Below are 12,517 nucleotides of genomic sequence, written 5' to 3' on the forward strand. Positions count from 1 at the left end.
TAATCTTATTTTGTTACTAAACAATATTGTATAAACCATCTCCCGTATCATTAAATCATCAACATCATTTCAAATGGTTACATATGTCACTGCTGCATTAACATAGTTAATTCTTAAAATTCTTTTATGGTCAGATATTTGAGTTGTTTTAATTTTTTAATATCCTCAACGGTACTGTAATAAACATCCCGTTGCTAAATCTTTGTACACATCTTTGATTGTTTACCCAAGTAGTTCTGAGAAGTGTGGTTAGAAATGCAAGGATATTCACATTTTCAGACCTAAAATGCAGGAAGGCAAAGCGCCCCAGAAAGGCTGTGCCAATCCATGTGCGCGGCCTGCAAGCCCCTCCCCTCTTTGAAATCCCTGACAAAGCTGGCCGAAATCACTGCCCATACTTGGTTTTCCCCTAAACCCTTTCTCCACTGCTGTCCAAGCTTCTGGGTGAACTGTAACATGTGGTGGGCGGGACATCCCTCTCCCCCAGGCCAGATATGGCCACCCGAGGTCAATCCCGGAGCCCTGTTCTCGGGTGAGCTTGCCGGGACAAGAGATGAGGACCCGGAGGCGGAGCCCCTGAGGTCAGCAGAGCCGAGCCCGCGGCTTTCTCAGGCCAGGCCCCGGGAGGCCCTGGATCCCTGCAGGATGTAGGTCCTGGGAGTCAGGGAAGAGGTTCAGGGCGAAAACTGATTCACAGGGAATTGACTAACTGCCAGGCGCTTAGCCAAGAGCTTTGTGAGCAATGCCTCGTTCAACTCGCACCATATCCCTGTGAAAAAAAGATAATCATGATACTTAATCCATTCTTACATGCGCTTTTACCACATTTAACCGTTATGGAAATACAAGGTAAGGAAGCCTGGTATCATACTTGGTTGGCAGTATTCACTTGCTTTCTTGGAGATACATAACAGAGCGGTGCAGTTTCTAATCAAACGGCACCTCGGGTTTCCTAGAATGTGGCACCACCTTTGTGCCGTGACCAAGGAGTGTGGCGCCCAGGCAGGGGACGCGGCGAGGAGGGTGTGGCGCCCTGACTGGACATGCGGTCCGGCGCACTCCCGGCCTCGGACCGAAGCTTCCAGCTCACCCCGCAGCCCAGCGGGCAGGGACACTCAGCCACACCCAGCCCTCGGGCGTGCCAACAGTGACTCACATCAGAAGAAACTCCACGGTGCCAATTAGCATCTACCGCCTCCAAGCTTCTGAATTCTGGAAATTTAAAAATGCAAACTACTGTTTATACTTCATCTACTTCTTAGGGGGCGCCAGCCCCCACCTGAGCACGGAGCCAAGCTCTCTGTGTGACCCTCTTGTTTGCTCCACCCATCAAAGCAGACACGACCATTTTTGTTACATGACAGGTGAGTAGAGCCTGTTTCTCTCTTTCATTTATATCCAATTAATACAGAGACTGTAAAAATAACTAGAACATTAGTTTATCATATTAAGTAATGGTCTCCTTCTTCCCCCTCTAGTTCTAACAACTTGCAACCATTTCTGAGTTCAGTTCTCCTAGGGAGCCCTCCTAACCTGTAAGCAGTTTGACAAGATCCCATCTACCCACCATGAAAGATGAGAAACTGGTTTATTTACTTTATTGTCTTTTCCTCCTCTCATTCTAATATTTATAGTCATTAAACGCTGATTGGTAATTTGGGCATTTAAAATAAGGTATGCTTAGTGATTGCCAGTGGCTGAGGGTTAGGGATAGAGGAGAGTTATTGCTTAGTGGGTCCTGAGCTCCAGTTTGAGATGATAAAAAAGTTCCGGGAAGGATAGTGGTAATGATTACACAACACTGTGAATGCACTTAATGCCACTGAATTGTACTTAAGGTTATTTATATTGAAATTTTATATTATGTATGTTTTATAACAATAATAAAACAATGAAGTCCGAATTTTCCATATTAAAGAAAGTAGGCTTATTGAGCTAGGTAGTACCATTTCCATTCTACAGAGGTTAAGTAACTTGCCAAAGGTCACACAACTAGTAAGGACAAATTTGACAGTTTTCTCTGACGCTGCAACTCCAGGGATCGTCGCATTCTGAGTTCCTGCACATTCTCGTTGAGCAGAGAATGTGTGCATTTTCATCCACTGATTGGTTCAGTCAGAGGTTTTCTTGGGGGCCTGCTTTATTCCTGTCGCCGCCCTAGACGCTGCGAGCCCACGGTGGACAGACAGGAGGCAGCTCAGAGTCCGCCCCGCTCAGGCCACGCTCACCTTAAACAGCGCACGCACCTCCTGGTCCTCATTCTCCAGTGCCCAGAGCCGCCTCCTGGCCGCTTCCTGCAAGCGGCCATTCACACACCTCCTGGAGCGGCTCCTCACAGTGAAGGGGAGCGCCAGATCTTAGAGAGAACAGAGGGAAAGGGTCGGCTGGAGAGGCAAGTAAGGAGCAGAAAGAATTAGGTGAATCCCCCCTGGTTCCCACACCTGAACCCTAAATTGGTGCATCCTCATTAATTAGAGGAATCCAGGACATCCATGGGTTCACATGCATGGCAAGGAGGTGCATATGGAAGGGCTGTCCTTCATCAGGGGCCATTTGGAGGGAGATTCTAGAGGGAGTTGGGGACAGTCTTTGCAATCCCAGAAGCTGCTGCATTCAGGTTGGTTATTTCTTCTTCGGAAGAGGTTTATTCCTACACTGCCTAGCAGCGAGGTCACAGTGGCAACACGGAACCAGCTAGGACATGTATTTCCTCCTGTGAATGGTCTATGAAGATTTGAATTAATACTGACATATCTATGTTTATTGGAAATGTATTTATATGTCAGATTTAGAATATGTAATATTCTATATTACGCATTGTACATACACACATACCTTTCTCTAACCTCTTCCTGATAGTGCGTTTATTAGTGTCTGTCAGGGAAGTCGGTTAGTGTGTTAAAGTCTATCTTTCATTTCATCGAAGCACACATTCCTTTAACCAGCAGTGGCAAGCAGAAGCTGTTTTAGATGCCGGGATACAGCAGAAAGCCAAATAGACATGGTCCCTGTTCTCACGGAGCTTCTCTTCTTGACAAGTAACCAGTTCCATGGATACGATAATTTCAGATGGAGAGAAGTGTTATTAAAAAATGTGAAATTTTTTATTGTAACAACTTGGTATGGTGATAGCTGGTACCTAGAATTATCATATATATAAATGTTGAATCACTGTGTTGTACACCTGAAACTAATGTAATACTGTGTCTCAACTACCCTTCAATAAAAAATACTTATCTAAAAAAAAAAATGTAAAATTTTTTACAAAAATGTAACAGAGTGATGGAGCAGCTGGAGGGTGGGAAACACCTTTGGACAGAGGTGGTGAAAAGACCACACTGAGGAGATTCATCTCATGATTGCACTTTGCCATGTCTTGTTTAATTAGTAAGTAGCAACTCCGTTAATCAGTAGCAAGCACAAGGCACCAAGAAGGTACCGGAGGGAACAACCCGGCGGAGGTCTCTCTTCTAGCCTTAACTTGCCAGGGCCTTTGCAAATTCCTGAGCACATGAGAGACGGCCCCTCTCGAGCTGGCCTGGGCCCACAAGGCAGCCTGGACTCCTAGCTTTCAAAGGCCTGGCTTTGACCTGTAAGTCCTCAAGCGCTATGGCTGCAGACCAGCTCCAGCGCGGCACACCCAACTGACCTGACGTTTGTGTGAGCCTCGGGGAGCTGTCTGTTCCGCTCCTGGCCCGAGTCCGTTCCTCCGGGGCCGGTGTTCTGACCTCAGCCAAGCCCTCTGTCTTCGTCAGTCCCATCTGGCCCTCCGGCAGCCTCACTGGTCAGCTCTGGTCTGCAGGAGGAGGCGAAGCCCAGGGAGGAGGAGTCACACAAACCCAGGCTTAAGGCTGAGCTCCTCCCTCACTCACTGCACCACCCTCAACAGTTAATTACCTCTCTGCTCTTGACGTTTCTCGTTAGCAAGATGGCCTTTAGAGTACCTGTCCCACGGGAGTTTTAAGAGGCTTATTAAACAAGATTATGCACATAAGCCTTGTGTCCAGTGCCTGGTACATACATGTTCAATAAATCCAATGAGTGTCAGGTGTTGCCCCTCCCAGACTCCCTATCCCCACCCAGTACTCCAATCCCTGCTCTCTGCCCTCATGCAGTGACACTTGTAATTAACCTTGACCCTGATCCTGTGATTCCTCATCACCAAGCCTATCTCACCTGTCCTTCCAAAGACTGCTCCAAACTCCCCTCTAGAACCTCTTTCTAGCCCCTGATGAAGGACAGACCCTTCAGTGTGAAACTCTTTGCCAAGCAGGTGAATCCATGGATATGCAACTCAAAAGACCTGGATTTAAATAAGCAAAATGCTTTTGAGATCTCAACCAGTGAGAGTTGACACTCAGAGCCACACCTTGGGCCTCCGTGGAATCCTACAGTGCCCTCTGCATCAACAGAAGGGGGGAATAAATCCAGTTTGCTCTAGTTTTAATGTGAGGTGCATTTTGTCATTTGTTTAATCCTTCTGATAACCAGCCATTTAATCACAGATAACGAATCTGATTGATTCTGTCTGCTATCCTTCCACATAAAGGAGAGGCTGGCAGCTGGAACCGAGTTTCCCCTTCTCGTCCCATGACCTTCCTGGAAAGAGCATCATGGCAGAAAATGCTGAAAGACGGACAAGTTCAGACTCGGTGGGTTAAGTCCCACCTACACGTACCCATTGTTCATTGGCCTTCATGCATTGATAAGGCAAATGCTGAGTCCATTGCATTCATGGAACAACAGATGGTGATTCAGCTTTTTCAGCTTTTTTCAAGGGGGGCCCAAGCTGACAGACAGATAAGCAGATTGACATAATAGCATGAAACAGAGGGCAAGGTTTTCCTCATTGTCAGCCAAGCAGTTTGACAGAATTTAAAATTGGGAAAAAAAGTATCTGGTAAGACATTTAAACGATATTTATTTACATGATTTATGCCCTTTACAACGTTTTTCACACATCTGTATTTTGTGTGCCAGAGAGAAGCACATGTCTGGAGGGGCAGTGGAGCACGGTGGTCATGAACAAGAACTGGGGTTTGAGTCCCTTTGTCATCACCCAGTGACTGTGTGCAGAAACGGCCACCCTCTCTGAAATGCCATTTGTCACCTTCGAAATGGAGAGTTTGGTGACACCTCCTGGAGCGGAGAAGAACCTTGTAGGGATCACACAGCACTTGCTTGGCACATGATTTGCTCTCAAAAAACCGCCCCTGTTGCTGTACCACAGACACTGAGCCATATACAGGTGCATCCCCAGTGCCTGGTACAAGGGGCAGCCCAGGTACAGCTCCCTCTGAGGACAGCTCTCTCTGTCAGCTTCACTGAGGTCTCTTAAGGGAAACCTTGCAAGAAATGTGTATTGAGAGTAAGAGTTTTTTTCACACCAGTTTCCAAATCTTTTTCTGCTTCTGAAAGATTCATACAGATGCTCTTCTCCTCAACCAATGTTAGCTCACATACTTGACCCTTTATTCACTTACTCATTTGCTTAACAAGTACTTATTGAGAACGAGCTGTATACAATGTACTCTATTAGGCACTGTATAGAACACAAATGTGACTTCCACATATTTATTTAACTATTTATGTATTTATCTACCAAACATTTTCTGGACACCAGTTATGTACAAAGGACTCTTTTAGGTACTATGTAGAACACAAAATTATTTTTAAAAATTCCCCTGCTTTTCAGCACCTTAAAAATTGAAATAACAATGTACTCTCTTCAACATAGCAAATATGATGGCACTCCCAATATGTGCCAGATTGTGAAAAGCTTTGAGTGTCAGCCTGAGAAGGTTTAACTTAATCTTGCTGGCAACAGAAAGCACTGGAAGATTTATGAACAAATCAATATCACAGTCAAGGTCATACCCACAAAAATGCATTTGGTGGTGATGCCTAGAAAGAATTAGAGGGACGGAGCCTGCAGATAAGAGAGATAAAGGAGTAATACAATATCCTACATGGAAAATATCTTTTTTAAAAAACAGGGTTTGCCTTTGAGCTTTAGATACCTGGGGTCATGTTCTGTGGCACGAAACATTTTTCCTTATCTTCAGATGAGGATATAAATTCACTTGATATGGTCAGATCCTTGGAAGGAGTTTCTTTACCTGGAGGAGATCAAATGAAAGATTCATTTGTAAGAGTGTAAGCAAGTGGTAAGTGTACACTACAAGTTTCTGGCAAGTGATATTGTTTTTTTCCAGGGCTGGTGACATGGAGGATTCTAATTGTTATCAATATTATCTTATCATTGTTTGGTACTCAACTGTTATCAAAGAACTGCCATACATGGTATCTCAATCCTAGAGCAGCCTGGGTGCCCCCATTTTATTTTTAAAAAATACAGGTTCCTACTCCAGGTCAGACTGAGTCCCGTGGCTAAGTACCTTGAAGGTACTCAGCTATATGTTCAGCTTACAAGGTCATTACATCTGACTGCAGCAAGGTTTAAGGCCGATGGGTGAGCGGCGGCCGTGCTGGAGCAGAGCAAGGGAGACTGGCATCACTAGGGGGGTAGCCGGGGCATGGTTATCAGTGCCCTGAAGTGTGTGATTGTCCCTAAACTACCCTTCTGTCTCCCCACTAGAGTCCTATATGGGACTTCTGTCCTCCCCAGATCTCTATGCAGTTCCTGTCTTTGCAGCTGTAGAATTGGAGTGAAACAGAGAAGAAAGATGCTCATGGCACAGGCTAGGGTGAGGGAGGTTCTTATGATGGCTGAGAGTTGAAAAGAGAAGGAAGGGCAGCTATTAAGTGTGAGGTGGTGGATATAACGGAATAGAAGGGAATTTCACAAATATTGTGAAGGAATGTCTGCCTCCTTTGTGGTATTCCCAAAATATAAGAGAACTCAAGGTTACTCTGTCTTTTTTTTTGTTTGTTTGTTTTTTGAGAGGGCATCTCTCATATTTATTGATCAAATGGTTGTTAACAACAATAAAATTCTGTATAGGGGAGTCAATGCTCAATGCACAGTCATTAATCCACCCCAAGCCTAATTCTTGTCAGTCTCCAATCTTCTGAAGCATAACGAACAAGTTCTTACATGGTGAATGAATTCTTACATAGTGAATAAGTTCTTACATGGTGAACAGTACAAGGGCAGTCGTCACAGAAACTTTCGGTTTTGATCACGCATTATGAATTATAAACAATCAGGTCAAATATGAATATTTGTTTGATTTTTATACTTGATTTATATGTGGATCCCACATTTCTCCCTTTATTATTATTATTTTTTTTATTTTTAATAAAATGCTGACGTGGTAAGTAGATGCAAGATAAAGGTAGAAAACATGGTTTAGTGTTGTAAGAGAGCAATTGTAGATGATCAGGTGTGTGCCTGTAGACTATGTGCTAATCCGAGCTAGACAAGGGCAATAAAACATCCACGGATGCAGATTTCTCTCAAAACAGGGGGGGGTGAGGTTCTAAGCCTCACCACTGTTGATCCCCAATTTCTCACCTGATGGTCCCCCTGCGACTGTGCCTGTCTTAGGTTGTTCCTCCCTTGAGGAATCTTACCCGTCTCTGGCTAACCAGTCATCTTCCGGGGCCTTACAGGGAGATGTAAAGTTGGTAAGTGAGAGAGAGGCCATATTGTTTGAAAAGGTTAGCTTTTTACTTCTTTGCAGATTTATGCCCTGTGGCTTCTATGCCCAGCACTTGTCTCGTACTCTGTCTTTTTTACCATGAAACTGCTCAAAGACTTCACCGCATTATGAGCATTACCTGGTCCTAGAAAGAGAGGCTAGGAATCTTGGCTCAGCCAGTATTGGTGAGTCACTCATCTAATTCTCCCAGTTTCTTTGATGGTGAAATCATGCTGGTGAGAGCCAAGCCGGTGTACTGATTCTGCATTCCGACTTGTGCTTCTGTTGACACAGCCTGAGAGTGGTAAGGGACAGGGTCATCACACCCCATCCACTCACTGCTGATTAAGGCTGAACCCAAATCCTCATCTAGCTGCCAGAATCTTTGCCTCCATCCTGGGCCTGTGCAGCAAGATTGAGACCCAAGCAGAGGACCTTCTATTTCTTTACAGTAGAAGCAGGTAGCACTCTTTTGGGTGACAGATAGGGAGAATAAGATGGATTTGGCTTGAAGAGGCAGAAGGCGGGGTCCATCAGCTCACCGCTCTTCATCAGTCAAGCCTGTTAGGGGTTCAGTGCAGAAAGCTAAGCAGTTCAGCTGGAAAGCTGGCAGTAATGAGCTATCCCTGAACCTAAACAGGGTCATTTTGAAGTTCTGCCCCCAGGAACTCAAAGTAACTGTAGCAAAAAGGCACTGAGTTGGGAATCATGAGATTCAAGGTTAAACACAGATCAGATTCTCCCATACATTAGTTACGTGATCTTGGACAAGACATTTCATGTGTCCACTTTTTGAGATTTCACTTTCTCCACTCATAAATGAGGGACTGCTCTAAGTTAATACTTCTCAGCCCTGGCTGCCTATTTGAGTCACCCAGGCTGCTTTTTACAAATGCCAGTGCCTAGCTAGGCTCCATCTCTGAAAATGCTGATTCATGTGGTTTGTAGTGCCTCCCAGACACAGGAATGTTTTTTTTCAGTTCCGCAAACGATTCTAATTTGAGCCAGTGTTGAGAACCACATGTCTGTATTGGTGCTTCTCAATCTTCAGGGTGCATATGAATCCCTTGGGGATATCGGTAAAGTACAGATTCTGCCTCAGTAGTTGAAAGCCTGAGGCTCTGCATTTTTAATGTTCACCCAGGTGGCACTGCTGCTGGTCCCAAGATGGTGCCTGCAGTGGCAGCCTGCCCACCTATAAGCCACAGCAAATCCACAAGATCCTCTCTCCCTCCCTCCCTTCCTTCCCCTTTTCTTTCTGTCTTTCCCCACACAGTGAATTTTCACAGTTTGAGTTGCTTGGCATCACTGAGAAATCAGAGCACTTTACACAACCCAATGCTTGGCTTGGCTCTGGAAACTAGAAGATCTGTAGCCCGGGGCCCTCGTGTGGCAGCGGTCAGCTGGGGCTGGGTGGCTGCGGCCCCTCCATGGAGCATTTGTTCTTTGGCCACCACAGTCCCCACACTGCCTGTCGGCCACTCAGTGACACCTGGCTCCAGCAAGCTTCGAGAGTGTGTCCACACTGTAAGACTGCAGGAGAGACAATGGCCTGAGGCTGGTGAGGGCCCATGAGGACAGGCCATCTTGGAGAAGGAAGTCCAGGAGGGCAGACCTGGTGTGGGGACAGGCCGGGGCATGCGGCTCATAAAGGATGTGTGAGGTTTAGACCAGAAAATTTCAGTTTCACAGAATGTGATTTATAGACTGTCTGCATCAGAATCACTTAGATGTTTGTTTTCAAAAAGTTGCCTGTACAAGAAAAAAATCTTGTAGAAAAATATAGAAGAATATCTGTGTGACTTGAAGTAGCCAGTTATTTCCTAAACAGAATGGAAAGACCACTACCCACAAAAGAAATACTGGATAAATTGGAATACATTAAAATAAGGAACTTTTGTTAATCAACAGATGCATTTAGGAGAGTGAAAGGTGACAAAGTAGAAGAAAAAGAATATGGATATTCATGCAAGAATTTGAGTCCAGTTGTATAAAGATTGCTAAAAATCTTTAAGAAAGAGGTGGGCAACCTCCTAGAAAAGTCGGCAAAAGGCTGGGGTAGGCTTTTCATCAAAGACAACATTCAAGTGTCCAATAAATTTATGAAAAATTTCACAAGCTTATCAGAAATGAAAATTAAAGTTGCAGTGGCACACCACACAGAGACTGAGAGAGACAGATAAAGCCACATGTTTACAAGGATACACCGTAACTAGAACTCCCATACACAGAAATTATGAGAATATGGTTTGGAAATTCTTACTCTGGAAAACTCTTAGTATCAATTCAAGGTGAACATACACATATACTAAGATTCAGCAATTCCATTCCTAGATAAATAAAAAAGAATACATACATATGTTCACCAGAAAATATCTGCTAAAATATTCAGAGCAGCAGTATATGTAACGGCCAAAGCCTGGAAACCACCCAAATGTCCACCTACACTGGACTGGATAGTAAATAGCACTATATGCAATTAAATACAATAGAGCAGTGGGAATAAATGAATTACAATCACAGGAAGCAGCATAGATGGATATATTCACCTTGTAAAAATTCACCAAGCTGAACACATATACAATTCCATGCACAATTCTGTATGAATGGTAAATTTTATTAAAAAATGAATTTAAAAATATCCCTGGAGCCCTTCTCTACCTACTCTGCCTCAGAATATATAGGCGTCTGGACACACACATTTTTGACTAACGTCTTGGGGATTCTGATGTCCTCTAGACTATGTGACTCTGGAGGAGAAAGAGCCAATTCCCCAGACGCCTTCAGACCCATAAACTAGAGGGCAACTCCTGAAGAAACAGTAAGGAATATGAAAAATTAAAGTGAGTTCTATAATGGAAAGAACAGTTAATAGCTGCACAGGTATTTACAGTCTACAGAGCTTTTTTGCATGTGGAATTGCATTTCAACACAAGGGAATTTGAAGACTTAAGCTGGGCCTTAAAAGAGAACCAGAGAAAATTTAAGGTAACAGAAAACTATCATATAGAATAAAGTAGGTTGGAAGAAAGATATGTTTTTAAATGGCTGAAGGGAAATAACCCAAAAGGCCCATGGTGGCTATTGCTGAGTCATTTTAAATCAGCTTTGAGACACTTATGTTCACTTTCCAAATATTATGCAATGGGCATGCTTTTGTTTTTTAACACTGAACAAGGATAGAGAATGGCTAGGAACAAATACTCTGCAATCAGCTAGTCCTGGATTCAACCCCTGACTTCTTTATCAGCCATGGGACCCATGCCAAACCAGCCCATGTGTTCAGGTGGAGCTGACTCCATGCCTAGCTCCGAGAGCGGACACATGACTTAAGCACAAGCCAGTCTGATTATGCTATGCCGTGGCCATGGAACCAAAGTTAAGCCAGGGAGAATTAGTCTAGGGCCCTCATCAGCAATCTTCAGGGAGAGGTTTCTTTCCACTGCACTTGAATATATGAATATAATACCCTGAAACTGCGGGGCTACCACAGGAAGAAACCCTGACTGAGGCTGAAGCCAACACAGTAGAAACTTAGGAAAGATAACTTCCTGAGAACATCCTTCGAATTCCTTGGCCCAGCCATGCCTAAAGCAAACAACCCCTAGACTTTTCATTTATGAATCAATAATTTACTTTTGGTGTAAGCTAGTTTCATTAGTAGTAGTAGTAGTAGTAGTAGTAGTCAGGAAAAGTTACTAACACTCAATTCAAAAAACATTCAGTTGTGTTAAAAAATTTCCGAAATGGCTGCACCATTCTGCATTCCCATCAGCAATGTAAGAGAGCCCCCGTTACTGCACGTCATCACCAACACTTGATATTATCAGTCTTCATAATTTAGCCACTTTATCTCATTGTTTCAATTTATATTTCCTTAATAACTAATGATGTTAACATTTTTATGCGCTTATTTGCCATCCATGCATTGTTATGAATGAAAATATTTGTACAAACATTTTGCCCCATTTTAACGGGGTTGTTTACCTTTTCATTACTGAGTTATAAGAGTTCTTTTTTTTATGTTCTGGATAAAAGTATCAGATATGCGGTTTGCAAATATTATCCCCTAGTCTATGGTTTCCTTTTAATTTTCTTGGCAGATTTATATGGATGGGAGGAAAGCAGGATTACCAATAAAAGAAATCAGCCGCATCGGGGCAGAGGGGGTGAGCTTTGCCGGCTCATCAGGCATCAGAAGCCAGCTAGTCCTAGGGCTGCAATAAGGTAGAGTCAGGGCAAGGAGAGCATTGTAATGCCAGCAGATGGATTAAGAACGGATACAGCAAGCAAACAGGGAGCCGTGAAGCACTCTGGAGCACGGGTGCGGCATAATAAAAGCAGAAATTCTACCTGGGGTGGCATAGGCATAGGAAGGACAGGGATGGGGAAGGACAAGAGGGAGGGGACAGTTAAAAAGCTGTATGGCAATCCAGGGACGTGCGTGTGACGATGAGGACTGTGATCTTGTGACAATGAGGACAGAGACTATTTACAATAGCCAAACTATTGGTCTCCCCAAACTATTGGTCAGGGTTACACCCTCTGTCTAAGGGTGTTAACTCTGCCAAGTTTCTTCAGGGAGGTGCTGAGGATAAGGGGGCAGTGCTAGAGGCTTTTAGACCAATACACTTTGACATTACTTGCTCTGTAATCCCAAGTGAGCAGCTGTAGTTTATTAAACAGTGGCAAGAACCTCCAATGAGAAGTGAGGGAATAGAATGAATGATGCCGAATTTTAAATTAAGAAAAGAGAAAGCATCTCAATATATTGAATATTAAGGATAAAAATAAAGACACAATAATTACAGAAAAATGAAAGATAGAAGGATTTAAGAGATTATTTAGTTCCACTCTTAATTTTACTGTTGAGAAACTAAGGCCCAGAGAGGAGTAGTGATTTTACCAAAGTC

At 43.8% G+C, this 12,517-nt stretch overlaps 1 protein-coding gene across 10 annotated transcripts in view; it reads right to left on the reverse strand.

Moving 5' to 3' along the window:
* Positions 1-12,517, reverse strand: part of SH3TC2 (SH3 domain and tetratricopeptide repeats 2) — a 54,000-nt gene that overhangs the window by 32,838 nt on the left and 8,645 nt on the right. For 7 of the 10 annotated variants that reach the window (XR_005057994.2, XR_005057995.2, XR_012125243.1 and 4 more), the window contains 2 exons: positions 6,021-6,119; positions 2,229-2,356 (listed from right to left, as the gene is read on the reverse strand). Coding sequence is in view for 7 of the 10 variants with exons in the window: in XM_037006199.2 (XP_036862094.2) it covers positions 2,229-2,356; positions 6,021-6,119 (227 nt within the window). In the remaining 3 variants the exon portion in view is untranslated. Of the gene's footprint in view, positions 1-2,228; positions 2,357-3,649; positions 3,797-6,020; positions 6,120-12,517 lie in introns of all 10 variants that reach the window. The other 3 variants (XM_073221998.1, XM_073221999.1, XM_037006198.2) reach the window with 1 other exon arrangement.

This window comes from Manis javanica, chromosome 14 (assembly GCF_040802235.1).
Source record: "Manis javanica isolate MJ-LG chromosome 14, MJ_LKY, whole genome shotgun sequence".
In the NCBI taxonomy this organism is placed as follows: Eukaryota; Metazoa; Chordata; class Mammalia; order Pholidota; family Manidae; genus Manis; species Manis javanica.